This window comes from Sus scrofa, chromosome 8, assembly GCF_000003025.6.
Source record: "Sus scrofa isolate TJ Tabasco breed Duroc chromosome 8, Sscrofa11.1, whole genome shotgun sequence".
NCBI lineage: Eukaryota > Metazoa > Chordata > Mammalia > Artiodactyla > Suidae > Sus > Sus scrofa.
This window is the reverse complement of record NC_010450.4, coordinates 128,450,457-128,466,106: the sequence shown is the minus strand read 5'-3', so window position 1 is coordinate 128,466,106 and position 15,650 is coordinate 128,450,457. Positions and strand designations below refer to the sequence as shown.

Genomic DNA, 15,650 nt, shown 5'->3' with positions numbered 1-15,650 from the left:
CCTCCTCCCCCATTCTCTAAAGGTTATAGCTCCTTACTCATTTTCATTATTTCTAATGTTGCTCCTGAAATAGTTCTTATTTATCCAAATTGTTGCCTCACCTTGGCATCTGAGCTCCTGAAACTCCTGTTTTTTCTTGTAATTTTGTTTTCCATCCTATCTCAAGCAGAGTATCAAAGTACTTACCTGACGTCTCCACTCTGACTGGAGATGGAATTTCAGGCTTAATGTGAACAAACTGAGTTATTGATTTATTTTGCATTTCAAATGTGTTATTTTTTCAGTCTCTCCTATCCCAGTAAAGTCCTATTCAATTCTTCTGTTTGTTTAGGCACAGCCTTAGAAATCATCCCTGTCTCCTTTATTTCCCTCCTAGTCCATGTCTAAACCATTAGAAAAATTCTGTCCTTCTATCTTTAAAATATATATAGTCTTCAACCGGTTTTCACCACCTTTCCTAATGAAACCTTGTCCAAACCATCATCAGTTCTCAACATATTACATCATCTTCTAAATTATCTTTCAGCCTCCATGTTTGTCTTCCTGTAGTCTCTTCTAATCTGGCATTTGACACATTTTGTTTTACTTATTTTATTCCGTTACTAAATCGAGCCCACACTCAAGGGGAGAAGATTACACAACAGTGCAAACACAAAACATCAGGGATCACTGAAGGCCATTCTGGAAGCACCTACTTAGACCACATATTCAATTTTAAGTGTTAGGCCTAGCACTTCCAATTTAGAGTGAGAAGCTTACTAGCACTCTATAGAAGACACATAATTCAGCTGTCTTTCAGTTTAAACGCTGCCAACATTTTCCTACCTAGCAACACTTGCAAAGTCCAAGAATGAAAAAGCACTCTTTCCTTCCAGTTCAATGCTACGCCACCGAATCTGCTCATGAAAAGCTGCTCTGTATAGTTCAAAGTCAACCAGCAGCAACCTGCAACTCCTAAGGCCCTGGCATCTGACACTATCCATAGTCCTTGTCTTTTTGATGTTTCTGAGACCCAGAGGCTCTGCTGAGACCCATTCATCCCACAGTCCATCACTTAAGACTCACAAGGAGGTAAAAATAGCTCCTTGCCCATGGGAAAATCTCCATAAGCTACAGACAACTTTCAGGTTAAAACTCAGGATTTGAGGCTTAAAGCTCTCACTCAGACCTTAGCCGTAAAAAGCCTGCTGAAGTGCTGTTGGACAGAACACATGCTCTCTGCATGAGATCCGGCTAGCAAAAGAAAAAGGAATGAGCTGAGCCAAGCACATGGAGTTCATCCATCCCAAATTTACCAGCAAGAAAAGTGATTGATTCTTTGCTAGGCAGAGTAGTTGAGAGTGTAACACTAGTAGAGCTCCTTCTACTTGGAAAGAAACACCAGGAAAGAGGAATCAGTGTTCCCTGCAGACTTCAACAATTTTCAAATATTTTATTTGCTTTATAATTTTGTTTATTTTTTATTTTTTTTTTCCTATTTTTTTTTTTCTTCTTTTTAAAACAAGTGGCCACACATGGAAGTTCCCAGGTCAGGGGTCAAGCCACAGCCACTGTAGAAGCAACGCCAAATAGTTAAGTTGTGAGCCACACGGGAAGTCCTAACTTTGTTTTCTTTAAATGCAGAAATTTAAACCTAGTCACATATATCAATCTCTGACTTTACGATTTATTTACATTTACGTTTAGAAAAGCCTTAGAAAAGCCGTCCCCATTCTATAATTGATAATGTTTAACCTGTGTTTTCTTCAGGTTCTTTTTTTGAATTGTTTTTATATATAGCACTTTAACACATTTAAAGTTTATTTGAATGAAATTTAGGGTGTATTTTTTCCCCTAACATTTAACCAATCAATAAATCACAGCGTATTTAATAACCTGGTATATTTCTCTTCACCTATTGAAAGTACAGTAAATCTTGAACTCTCAAATTTCTCAAGTAGGAGTAAAATTCAGTACATTAGCCTTGGAGGAAAATTTGATAATATATGTGAAGTTAGCCAATTATATACATATTCTTTAACTGAAACTTTATAGTTCTATAAATGCATTAAAATAAATAATCACAGCTATGTATTGAGTATCATCACAGTATTAATAATTAAAAAAATGGAAATACAAAAATTCAAAAATTAGGAGCCTGGCAAATGAATAAAGTTATTCTTACCTGATGGAATTGTATGCATTCATCATAAAATACACTGAAGGAAAATATTTGATGTTAGAAAAATCCTGAGTTTCCTGTAGTTTGGGGCAAAATTTAGAAGAGATAATGTGCATTAATTCCAGTCAACTACATTTCACATAAAAAGACTGAAACAGAGTACATGCATATTTAATCAGTGATGACCTTGATTGGTTGGATTTTTGTTTGTTTATCTGTTTACTTAAATTAATTATTCCTTTTTCTAATTTGTGCTTTTCACCCTTGCTTATCTCCTCTAAAGAGTTTAAGATAATAGGAGACAGGGACTATTTTTATTAAGCGTATATTATGAAATCTGGGTTGTGGTAGGGTCTCAATACTGCTTGTTAAATGTTATTAATGAAATAAGACCATAATTTCAACTTGTGGCAGCAGCAGAACGTACCAAGGATGTTTAAGAAATATTAACAGAGGGATAATAAAGATTCAAGTCATAAGGACTTTTTGTTCTTTTTTTTGTTTTGTTTTCTTTATGTGTTTATTGAATGGGTTCAAAAATGAAGGCATTATTTGTAAAAAAAAAAAAAAAAAAAAAAGAAGGAACAGTCCAGCACCAATTGCTTTGGATCTAGTCTTAGAGATTAAGGATGAGGGATAGAATTTCTCTCTCCTTAGGAAAAATACTAAGTAAAAATAGAAACTCGACCTTATAATATCTGTACAATAACTCAGAGAAATCATATAGGGGCTTTAATGTTCAAATATCAGGCACTTCTGGAGTTGGCAGATTAAGAGTAGAAACTGCAGTTTCCTAAAATTGAAACAAACCAAAAGTAGAATTAATAAGCTAGTCATTGTTGAGATAACTGATACAGTCATCAACAAAAATAGCTGGTTGGAAAAAAATATATTGATGATAATATTAACTCCTGCTATCTTAAATTATGTTGCATTGTGCGTGGCATGAAGTCATTGTTTTTTTGTTTTTTGTTTTGTATTTTTGCCTTTTCTAGGGCTGCTCCCAGGCATATGGAGATTCCCAGGCTAGGAGTCTAATCGGAGATGAAGCTGCCGGCTTACACCAGAGCCACAGCAACGCGGGATCCGAGCCACGTCTGCAACCTACGCTACAGCTCACGGCAACACCAGATCCTCAATCTACTAAGCAAGGCCAGGATGGAACCCTCAACCTCATGGTTCCTAATCAGATTTGTTAACCACTGCACCATGACGAGAACTCCTCATTGTTCTTTTGGTAGTTGATTCTTAAATGACTTTAAATGAATGAGAGGATATGAATATTGTCATTGCGGTAAAGCTCTAGCATTGCTCAAAGGAGTAAGTGCTTAGATTATAAATGATTTGTGTTTATGCATTTACCACAACTTGATGTAAACAATACTTTGAGAGAAGCTAATTGCTACTCTTTTTCTAACTTTAACTTTATAATGAACAACGAATCTTCTCTTCTGTAATGCAGTTTCTGAATGATTCTCTTCGCCAAAACAAACAAACAAACAAAACCCCTCAAATACGTTGACACCCTGAACGCCAAGTTTAGTTTTCAATGTTAGTTAATATATTGACCAACATCTGATTAAGTACAGTTTCTTATTCATCTGGTTATTCTGAATCATCCCCACAAAACATACTTGTCCCTATTTGAGTTGACAAAATTTAATTTCCAAAACTTCCAAACTAAGAACAAATTCCTGATTTCTCCTGTGGAATCCACACTGAAGGAATGAGCTGGTTTACATATTTGTTATAGACCTAATTTAGGTTACTTTGGGATTTGATCACAACCTCGATTTAGTTTTGATTTAGTGACAAAATAGTGAAGTAGCGAGATTAGTAATTGGGATTGATCACAAGATCAGAGTAGGGCTAAGAGCAAAACTAACTCAACGCTAAGCCAGGCATTTATTGGGATATTATTCTTTTAACAGTCTTTGATTATTGATATCAGTTTTTTAAAAAAGCTGTGCTTTTAAGAATTTCTGTGATACTAAGAAGGCGACCTTTAGCTAGAACATTTGTTTATCTTGTGGATCTATTCTAAAGGCCTTTTAAAGTAGAGAAAACATGGTGAAACAGTAGGGAAGATTCACTTGTTAGCCTCATATTGGTGTGTAAACTGATAGATTCTCCATGCAAGACAATTTGGCAGCACATTCAAAATTAACAACCGAATATATCTTTTAGTCCAGTAATTCTACATTCAAAAAATTCTTATGCATATGATGTAAGGTTATTACTCATTTTAGCTCTCTCTGTAATAGCAAAAGAGTGGGAATGTAGCTCTGGCTAGTTTTTTTGTTTGTTCTTTTGGGGGGGTTTTGGCCACATACATGGCATGTGGAAGTTCCCAGGCCAGGGATCAAACCTACGCTACAGCAGTGACCCAAACCACTGCAGTGACAACACTGAACCCTTAACCCACTTCAACACAGGAAAGCTCCAGCACTGGCTAATTTTATTATGATGTAGCCATAAAATGAAATACTATGTACTCATGTAAAAGAATCAGGGAAGTCACTAAATAAAAATACATGGTAATTTGAAAAAATCAAGTTGAAAACCAGTAGTATAACATGTTACCCAATATGCATAAAAGAAAAAGTGACTATATGTGTATGCATATTTACGTACATGGAGATATAGATGTGTGTCTATTTGTGTTACATACATATAAAATTTGTATAAGGTTATGCAATAAATTGGTCAGATTAGTGTCCAATGGATGCCTGGAACCTAGGACTGGAAGAGACATCTTTTCCTGAAAAAATATGTTGTGCTCTTTGAATTTTGGACTGGTAAATGTGTTATCTAGTCGAAAGTACATTTAAATCTATGTATCTTTCTATCTGTCCATCTACCTATTAAATAAAAAGAGAATAAGGGAATAGATTCTTTACATTCTTATATCCTTTTTTGATCAAATCTCATGAAGCTCCAAATGCAAAAAAAAATATAATCTGACAAAATTTAGAAAGTAATTTAATAAATTGTTTTGTAATCCCATACATATTACTAACTTCTCAGCCTAAAATAGAATAATGTCCTGGCATTTTCTTGAGTCAGTCAAGTCCAAATTTTAGATTCTGTAACTTGCAACTTCCCAGCCATAGTGCTTATTCCTACATCAGAAAGGATACTTAAATCTTAGGCATACTCTTTTGTGAAAAGTATGTGCCCATGTAGAGCTGGGTTATCAATATGTCAAATATGTCCTCACAACTCAAGTTTCTCCCTCACCATTTCATGTCTTAGCCCTGTGTTAGATTTGTCTCTAGGGATATCCCATCTACTCGGTGACCTCTGTCAATTCAGATAGAAACATCTCAGCAGAATAAGGTAAATGAAAGTACCTCTTTCCCAAAATTCCAACATGATTCCCAGGTTTGAGCTTCATTTAAGTAATTTGGCTTTTGTGCTTTTTTTGTATCCAGCAAGAATGGTTGGGTATCCTTGGTCCATACCTATTTTAAGGATATTGGATTAACATTACTCAAAACAAAGGAATTGAAAGTTTGAGGAGAAACCACTCCTCAAAGGAAAATTCAAATGTTGTTACCATAATAAATGGGATCAGATGCTGAATTTGATGCTGGATTGGCTATTAAACTGGATACTGGGTAACAACTACATAATGCTTTTATAAAGAAAATCCCTACATATTCATTGAGAAAAAGACAGGACTAATAAAAGATGTGACTCAAATTGGTTAGGTTGCTAAGCTTGGTCTGAGTGCAAAGAACTAGTCCTGATTTAGATAATGAACTCTTTTGGTTTACTGCTGAAACAATAAACAAATAAGCCTAGGATATACACTGCTTAAGGAATGATGTGAGTAGAATCAGCTTCCCCGTGGCTCTCCTGGTTCCTCACAGAGCTGGACCTAAAATTCAGAGGTCAGCACCTGGGATTGGAGGAGCCTAGGGCTGTTGGCTTATTGCCATTTGCAGAATATACCTGACGAAGGACACAGTGCATTAAAGCTCAAGGGTCAACTCACTAATATAAAGAATGTCTTTCTGTGCCACAGTTAGATGCTCTGAATTCCCTTCCTTACTAATGTTTTTTGGACAGCAATGCCAGTGAGACGAATGATAGCAGAATTTAAAACCTAAGGGCAGAGAAACGTAATGTGTACTCAACTCTTATTGAATAGCTGAATGAATAAATGAATGAATTTTCACAGAAATTTGGAACATCTAATAAAAACATTTTTAAGAAAAGTAGCCTGTTTAATACTATAGAAATCTAAAACATCCTATGTACATTTTTAGTCATAGCACAGCTGATTTTAAAACAATGCAACTTGGTTTGTAACATGTGGTGCATATTTTTTACCTAATTTTAGAACTATGAGAATACATGTCCAAATTAGACTTAACCCATTTAAATGTCATTTAGCTTTATTAGACCTAAAGAATTATTTTATACCATACTATTTTACCCTAAAAGCTTAAAAATAAAATATTTCACTTACATTCAAATCTATGTTCTCAATAGATGTAAGCCAAATTGATCATGTTTCACTTCAAGAAATCCTTATAAATAAATTGTAATTCTATAGGACAAATCCATTAATTATGCTTTCAGTGAAGGTGTAATTAATGGATCTATACTAAGGAGTTATGGCATTCAGTAAATGTTAGTAATGCAAACTCACTCTACCAAGCACCTTAAGAGTACCCAAACAAATAGATCATTTTACATGGATGAAGCCTTCCTCCTCATTCATGTATGGAACAGGGAGGCATGAAAAAAAAATTAGCATCAGCTTTTCAGTGACATCTTCATAGAATGTTAAAGATTCTTTGATGAGAGGTGATGCATACCAATAAAATGATCTATTGAAATTTATTTTTACGGAAGTTGTTAACAGTCCTTGTGAAAGCTTAGAAACTACAAGTATAATGACAATAACATATCATCATCGTGAAAAGCCTGGTTATATTGCTCATGAAGAATATCTTTAAATAAAGTTTTTATTTCAAAATAGTTTCAGGTTTATAGAAAAGTTGCAGAGATAGTACAGAGAACTCCCTATACCCCTTCTCCAATTTCTCATATTTTTACCATCTCCCTTCGGCAGAATGCATTTATCACAACCAAGAACCAACATTGGTGCATTACTGTTAACTAAACGCAGCAATTTATTTAGACATCACCAGTTTCCCCTAATATCCTTTCTGCTATTTGAGTATTTTATCAAAGATGCCACATTATAGTTAGTCATCATGTCTCCATAGCAACATAATCAGTAACAGTTCCTTGTCCTTGATGACCTTGACTTTGGCTAGATTTTTGCAGAATGCCTCTCAATTTGAGTTTGTCCAGTGTTTATCACATGATTAGATCGACGTCACTGGTTTTGTGGAGGAAGACCACAGAGATCAAGCACGCCACCCATCACATTACATCATGCTTTTACATACTATCTGTAGGAAGTTAACCTCGACCCCTTGGTTGAGCTAGTGTTTGCCATGTTTATCCACTGTAAATTTACCTTTTTCCCCTCTTCAGACTCTACTCTTTGGAAGTATGTCACTAAGCACATCTTGGGGCCAAGGATGTGATGTTAAATTCCATCTCTTGAAGACAAAGTATTTGGAATAGTTCTGTAAGCAAGATTTGTCTCATATCCTCAATTATTTATTTATTCAGTCATTTATTTATGTCTGAACTCATGATTTTTGTTTGTTTTATGCTTTAATTATACTCTAATACCATGTTATTTATTTTGTTGCTCAAATTGTTCCAGCTTTGGCAATTAGGAGCTCTCTCAGTTTGGCTCGTTTGTCTCATTGGCACACTCCTTCCTTTTATCTTTGGAGCAATTTTTCAGCATTTCCTTACTCTGTAGCACAAGCTGTTCATTCCTTGCCTCATCCCAGGAATTACCTATTTCTTAAGGAGCTCTAGTTCCTTTATTAGAAGAAATCAAGATTCAGGCACTGGGCATTAATATAGAATATTTTATTTAATAAAATTAACACATTTTGGAGTTCCCATTGTAGCTCAGTGGTAATGAACCCAACTAGTATTCATGAGGCTGTGGGTTCAATCTCTGGCCCCATTCAGTGGGTGAAGGATCCAGCGTTGCCTTGAGCTGCAGGGTAGGTCATAGATGCTGCTCAGATCTGGCATTTCTGTGGCTGTGGTGTAGGCTGGCAGCTGCAGTTCCCACTTGATCCCTAGCCTGGGAACTTCCATATGCTGAAGGTGTGGCCCTAAAAAAAGCAAAAAAAAAAAAAAAAAAAGCAAAAATTAGCATTTTTCCTAGAATCAGAGGGAAAATAAAATATGGCTTATATAAGAAAAATATTTTTAATACTTGTGGAAAAATTCTGCCATTTTCATGGATAAAAAGTAACTCACTAATTTATGAATTAATGAAAACATTTGAAACTGAATTATTTTAATTTTTGTATTATTATATAAATAGCTGATGGCAAATTTTATACACAAAGCATTGGCGTTATCAAGTGATAGGTCATTTATTAATCCATTGAGAGTTCTTTATTTCTTTATGTCAAAAGAAAGACTAGAACCCTATGTTTCTCAAAAGGTTTTTACAAGGAATTCACATTTATATATGTCAGTAGTAAATTAATAGTAGAAGCTAAGAGAAGGTGTGACATGCAAGTTTCAACATTCTTTTCAGCTTTAGTAGGTATTAATTGTGTACCTTATTCATTAATTTCCCTATTTGGTGACAGCATTTTGAGTGCAAAATCCTTTAGTGTAAAGTTTGACCAGTGAGAGTTGAGCAATGTTAGTTGAGTGTTATTACATTTTCCTTTTTTTTTTTTTTTTTTGGTCTTTTTGCCATTTCTTGGGCCGCTCCTGCGGCATATGGGATGATCCCAGGCTAGGGGTCCAATCGGAGCTGTAGCCACCAGGCCACGCCAGAGCCACAGCAACTTAGGATCCAAGCCGCGTCTGCGACCCACACCACAGCTCATGGCAACTCCGGATAACCCACTGAGCAAGGGCAGGGATCAAGCCCGCAACCTCATGGTTCCTAGTCGGATTCGTTAACCACTGCGCCACGACGGGAACTCCCCTGTTATTACATTTTCTAACCAAATATTTTAAATTATTTATAGTAATAGATAATATGCAATTTTCCAAAATTGTGATCTAAAATTTAACCTGGGAAAATTGTTAGTAATATAACAAAAATATTTTCTTCTATGTTCATTATTTTTGGGGGGAAAGAACGCTTATGATTTGCAGGTATTTACTGTTCACGTTCCTGATTGTTTAAATAAGCTTAATTTTGTAAAGTTGTTTTTTCTAAACAATAACTTCTTGCAATCCTGACGTCAGTGTTGATAGAGTAAGTACTAGGTTGGTAGTCAGAGCTGGTACCAGCAATGTCGTTTATCTCCTCTTTCCAGCCCCTTGTTAAGTTGTCCCTGATTATTTATGTACATATTTATGAGTCATCTCATAGGAGCCAAGAGAAGGTCTGTTCAGCCTCCTGCCACTGTTTTCCTCTAGTGTGGTACCATTTTCATGTAAATCTATCAATAACTTACTCTTTATCAACAGTGTAGCAGCTCTTAAGATGCCAAAGTGGCATGGTGTTGGCAAAATTTCTCTATGTCCTTAAGTCATTTTTTTATAACAGTAGGAACTTGGGGACTATTCCTATCTTGCTTCTTAGAATTAGATTTAAAAACGCTCTTTTTATTTCCACTTGTACCCTCTTTTTCCTCAAACACAAGTCAACAGAGATGAGGAGATACGTTGAAGCTTTATTTCTCTCCTGCCACGCGTCTGCCCAGGAAGTTCCATAATCACCACTCTGAGAAGAGTCTTGCATATTAACTTTAAACTTTTAATAGCTTAACAAAGACTTTTTCTCCTCCCACAACACATTCACAGGCAAATAATATTTCAGTATTTTAGTTTATTGTAATTAAAGTTTGGTTAAGCCATGAGTAACTGTAAGATTCCCAACTGGCTAAAGTGTCTGAGGTTACTTTCTAAAATACAAACTAATCTTTCTGAAAATGTTTGTGCTAGAACTTAAACAGTACAAATATGAATGTTATTTACTGTTTGTTAAACACCAAAAAATTGCAAAAATATTTTTAAGAATAAAATCCTAACTCTGCTGTGTTTGGAAAATCATGTGTTGATCTGAAAGGTTAGTAGAAGGAAACATATGTGAAAAATCTTTGTGAACTTGAAGTAAGACACGATTTCTTAGGTGAGGCACCAAAAGCATAAATCATAAAAAACAAACCAAAAAGTCCAATAAGATGGAGAGTTTGGTTCTTTTAAAGACACTGTTAAGAAAATGAAGAGGTAAGTCATAAACTGGATGAAAATATTTATAATAAATATCTATGACAAAGGATTGCTATCCAAATAACCTAATGAAAAAGAAAAATAGGCAAAATATTTGGATAGACACTTCAAAAAACAAGATATATTTACTAATGGTCAGTAGGCTCATGAAAATATGCTCAGCATCATTAGCCATCTAAGCTATCTTAACTTGCATGGAAATACAAGTTAAAACCACAACGAGCTTCCACTACAGACCCATGGAATGGCTCACATTTTAAAAACAAACAAATGAAAAACAGCATATCGTTTTTTATGAGATACCATGCAAATGAAAACGCAAACTATGACATTTTGGAAAACATTTTTTCGTTTCTTATGAAGTTAAAATAATACATGAGGGAAGGCTTTGAGGTGATGAGACTGTTCTCTGTCTTGATTTTGGTGATAGTTATACATGTGGATACATTTGTCAAAACTCATCTAACTCTACAATTAAAAAGTTGTATTTTAGTATAGGTATATTATACTTCAATAAAGCTGATTTAAAGAAAAGAGAGGTTGGGGGTCAGGGATGAGATGCTTTGCTAGTTTAGACTAATTATATTCTACAAACAACAACAAGTTGGGTAGTTTCTTCAAAACTAGATGAGTAGAAAGAACTGTGAAGAGAATGAAAAGAGGGCGATATTCACCAGAATAGCTCTGATATGCTCCAAAGTAAGCACTTGTCTAGATTTTGTTATTGAACATAAAGGTTCTCAGTGTTAAGCTCAGTTTGGGAAAAAAAATAAACAAGAATTTAGAAGGGGAGAAAGGCTATCAATTTGAGTGAACTAACATTTTAAATGCAGGAACAATGTTAGTTCATATTTATTTAGTAAGCCTAATGTTGGAATGAAGCAGGTATTTATTGGACCTAGAACCAGAAAACCAAGCTTTGGGACACTCAGACAATCAGAATTAAGGTCAGATTTTTTAAAGCTGTCATGACTGTCTAGTGAAGTCTCCAGTGGGTCAGGAAACCTAAATATGTGGGGAAATTAAGGAGCTTTCTTCTGTTAGGGTGATTTACTCCTTTTCAGAATAGGTTTTCTGTATTTCCATGGAATTAACTTTCATGTTATTGCAAACCAGCCATTTCTCAAGACTCTTTAAATATATTAAAATCAAATGAAGCCATAATTCTAACAGAATAATTTATGAAGTAAATTGGTGGAAGAACCCATATTTTTAACTTTTAAGAACTTCAAATGTAACTAAGAGTATTTTGTTAATTTGTATTTAGATATACAATTGCCTCTGTATTACTATCATTGAATGAAAGGGTAAATGAATTAAAATTAAAATATGAAGTATGGATAAGACATATCTGAACAGTTTACTATAGTATTTTATCTAAAGGTCGAATAAATTGGAATGATACCTAAATTACATATCACAGAAATACAGACAACAAGCTAAAAATTAATATATATTGTCCTATTTTTTGCTGTGTATTTCTGAACTTGACAATTAAGTGCAGTTTATCAGATGTTGTCACATAAGATTGATTTGCTTTTTTAAAACATTTTTTCTCAAGATTTCCTAAAAGCAGTAGAATTAAAGTGTCATACTGTAAGATGGATTTGATAGTTAAAGCTAGAACAAAGTTTTTTCTAAGAATGACATTCAAAGAATCAAGGTTACATGATGCAAATTTTAGAGTCTGCTCTTCATAGTACTTAGAATGACACATTTATTTCTGGGAAGTTGTGGGAGACCTCAACCCTAAAAGAAGTTAACCATGAAGTTTTATTTTGAGCTCATCTTACGAAGTTAAAAAAACCTTCATCTGATCCAGGCTTTTAAATTTCCACAACTGAATGTCATATCTGTCTCCTGAATATATGATTGTTGAGAACATAATACTTTAATATGCTGTGCAAGAATATCAATACTTTAGGAAAATATAACTCAACTACATATGAACTGTGCTCTACCACTTGCTTAATTTCTCATGAAAAATCTAATGAAAGAAACAATTCAAGTCTTGTTTTTCTATTTCTGCAAAAATATTTCACTCATTTCTTACATTAAAATCCTGCAGTAGGAGTTCCCGTGGTGGCTCAGCAGAAACAAACCTGACTAGCATCCCAGGACGCAGGTTCAATCCCTGGCGTTGCTCAGTGGGTTAAGGATCCGGTGTTTCCATGAGCTGCGGTATAGGTCACAAATGTGGCGCTGATCTGATGTTGCTGTAACTGTGGCATAGGCCAGCTGCGATTCTACCCCTAGCCTGGGAACTTACATTTGTAGCCCTAAAAAGAAACACACACACACACCCTGCAGTAAATTAATTCCTAAGAAAACCTCTTTGTTTCTCCATTCCATCATATAATCAGATAGTGAAAATCAGCAATTAAAATATTTCCTGCTTTTGATTTAATTAATGTCCAAGATGTTCTGAATAAATTTATAAATTATCAGTAAGTAGCTCACCTCAGTTATCTGGTGCATATATTTTCCTGTTTCCCTTAGTGGATTATTGTTCAGTTTTTTATATAATTTCCTCCTTTAAACATTGTAACTCAATGTGCGGGCTTATCTCCATTTCTGAAGTAGGTAACTGTTATCTAAAAATTTATGCTGAGTGTTTTGGTTCCTATGTTTATAGTTCATTATTTCTGGACCAGACAGCCAGAAGTAATCCTACGTTAATGGATTTTTAAAATGTGTCCGGTTTATTGTACACCTGAATCAAATGAATTGAAAATAATCTTTGAATAGAAAGAGATTTTAAGAATTTATAACAGCTGCAGGTCTATTATTTGAATTATTTTTTATTGGAATTTAAGTCAGCCAGACTCTACCTGTTGTTCCCTTATCTCGATTATATTTAATGCATGTTTCTGCTTTAATCTTTACTGCAAGTTTTCCTGTATTTGTGTCCATGTACATTTGGAAACAAAGCTGAAAAAAATGTAGGTAGGCATTTTTTTCCCCATGTTTCATTTGCTTTTTTTGCTTAATTGAAAGAATTCCTCTGAAAGAATGAGTTAAGAGCATAGTAAAATTATCTCTGTTTCTACCTATTATCTTTTTCTTGCTTTTGGAAAAAATAATTACAAGCTTCTAACCCACATATTTTTTAGTTAGGCTGATCTCTTATTTAAGAAGTTTTAACTGAGTAGATTTTTAAAAGACTAGAAGAGAACAGCATTAGCAACATTCCAATAACTCTCTTATATTTGTGTAAATGGTTTTGTCCTTAAATTTTCATTTAGCTGAATATAGTAAGAATGTTTGTCAAGAGCTATGAGTATGGGATTTGAAAATTTGATATTTCTTCATTTTGCAATTGTAAAATAATGGCTGATATATTTTTTATAATGAATAAAAACTGGGTACAATGATTTAAATCTCCATAAACGGAAAAAAGGAATAACACGTATTTGAAAACTGGCCTGAAAGGCAAGGAAATAGGAACGTAATTACAGATATAATTATCAAAGTAGGTAAATGTATATGTTAAACAAATATAATACTAGATACTCTTAATATAAAAGATGGTTATTATATTGAATAAAATGCATTGACATGCAAATTGAGAAGTGATAATTTGACTAATTTCTTATGTATTATTTCTAAGTAAGGAATGATACATTATATAATAATAATTTGAATTTTTCTACATCTATATTTTTCTACATCTATATTTTATTTTAATAAGAATTAGATTCTAAATTAGGAATAATAAAAGTGACTTAGAGAAATACCTCTTTAATTCAATCTTGTTTTTCTTGTAGAGTGCAGATATGAGCCCAACAAGTAGCACCACTTCACTTCCTGTTAGTCCTCTTACTGAAGAGCCATTGCCTTTCAAGGTAAAAATAAACAAATTTTTAAAAAAAATAATAATTGTTTGTAATATTTTTAGGATCTTTAAAAATATTTTTATTTTACTATAGTACAATAGAGAGTTCGTGAAGATGGTAGGTTTAACTGCTTTAATCTGTAAAGATTTTATTTCAAATGTTAAAATTTTGTTGTTGTTTTTTCATTGTAGTTGCTAAATAAAGGCAAAGATTTTGAGAAGAAATTAATATTTTATGTAGCACATTGTTTGCCTTGTATGTAAGAGATAGTGATTTCATTATAATAGCTTGGTATCCCATGAATTGTGGGTTTCAAAACTGTTATTTGTATTAATTTAAGCAATAAGTTTGGAATGGATTGTTCAGCAATCATCATGTGGTTAAATTTTAATTAGCTGGTTAAATTTTCATTGATGATTCCAGGTCACAATTAATTAATTGTGTACTCTTTACAAAATAATGCTTAAACTCAAGAATTAAAATATGGAATCATTCCTCTAAACATTGTATTTTTAAAATATTTAAGTAAATATGCAAATTATGTAGTGTGATTATTAGAATTCTTCAGTTTGGGAGACTGTATACATTACAACTATGAAGTTATCTTCTTGTTTTGCTGTTTAAATTTTGATGTTTCTCTTGAAGCCAAAGATTGAGATCAGCTATTTTGTATTTGTACCAGGTAGGTGTGAATTTCATTAGGATTATTGTAAATAAAGGCACTCCTTAAGATCATGGGAAAGAAAAAAGAAACTTAGAAAGTTGGGATGATGCACTTATGTACAATGGTTTCACTTTTGTTTAAAGAAAGGCAAACACGCATTTGGGGGTTTGTTTTGACGACTTGTATTTTATCATGAAATTGTCATTGTTTTTCATATGAAGACTAAATCTTACTCAATTTCATATTGCTTACATTTAATACTGTGGCTGGCCTAAATTATTTCCTTGTACTCAATATTTGCTGTATTGTTAAAATGAAAATAAGTGAAGGCTATACATTCCATTATGAGTCTTTAGTTTTCTAATTATAGATGATTTGTTGCTTAATGATAGACAGTAATAAATATTAAAGGCTCATTTTATATCAGAGAATTGTTAAATACTAAATAGTGTTCTGATTACATTATTTATTGAGAAATATTTTATCATTCTATAGCAAAAGGAAAAAATAATGTTTCAAAGTTTTGTAGTCCTTAATAGTTCATCTTATGGTGTATAGCACAAAATTTACAGGAGAAACATATTTTTAACAAGTTTTTAATTGAATTCTCAAAGTGTCACTAGAAGCCATTTTCCCTTTTAAATATATTGATAATGACTAGCCTCCTTGAAAA

General features: G+C 33.5%; 1 protein-coding gene across 10 annotated transcripts in view; it reads left to right on the top strand.

The window, feature by feature from the left end:
- Positions 1 to 15,650, top strand: part of CCSER1 (coiled-coil serine rich protein 1) — a 1,224,168-nt gene that overhangs the window by 487,227 nt on the left and 721,291 nt on the right. For all 10 annotated transcript variants that reach the window (XM_021100741.1, XM_021100737.1, XM_021100740.1 and 7 more), the window contains one exon: positions 14,245 to 14,322. In XM_021100741.1, coding sequence (XP_020956400.1) covers positions 14,245 to 14,322 — 78 coding nt within the window. The remainder of the gene's footprint in view (positions 1 to 14,244; positions 14,323 to 15,650) is intronic.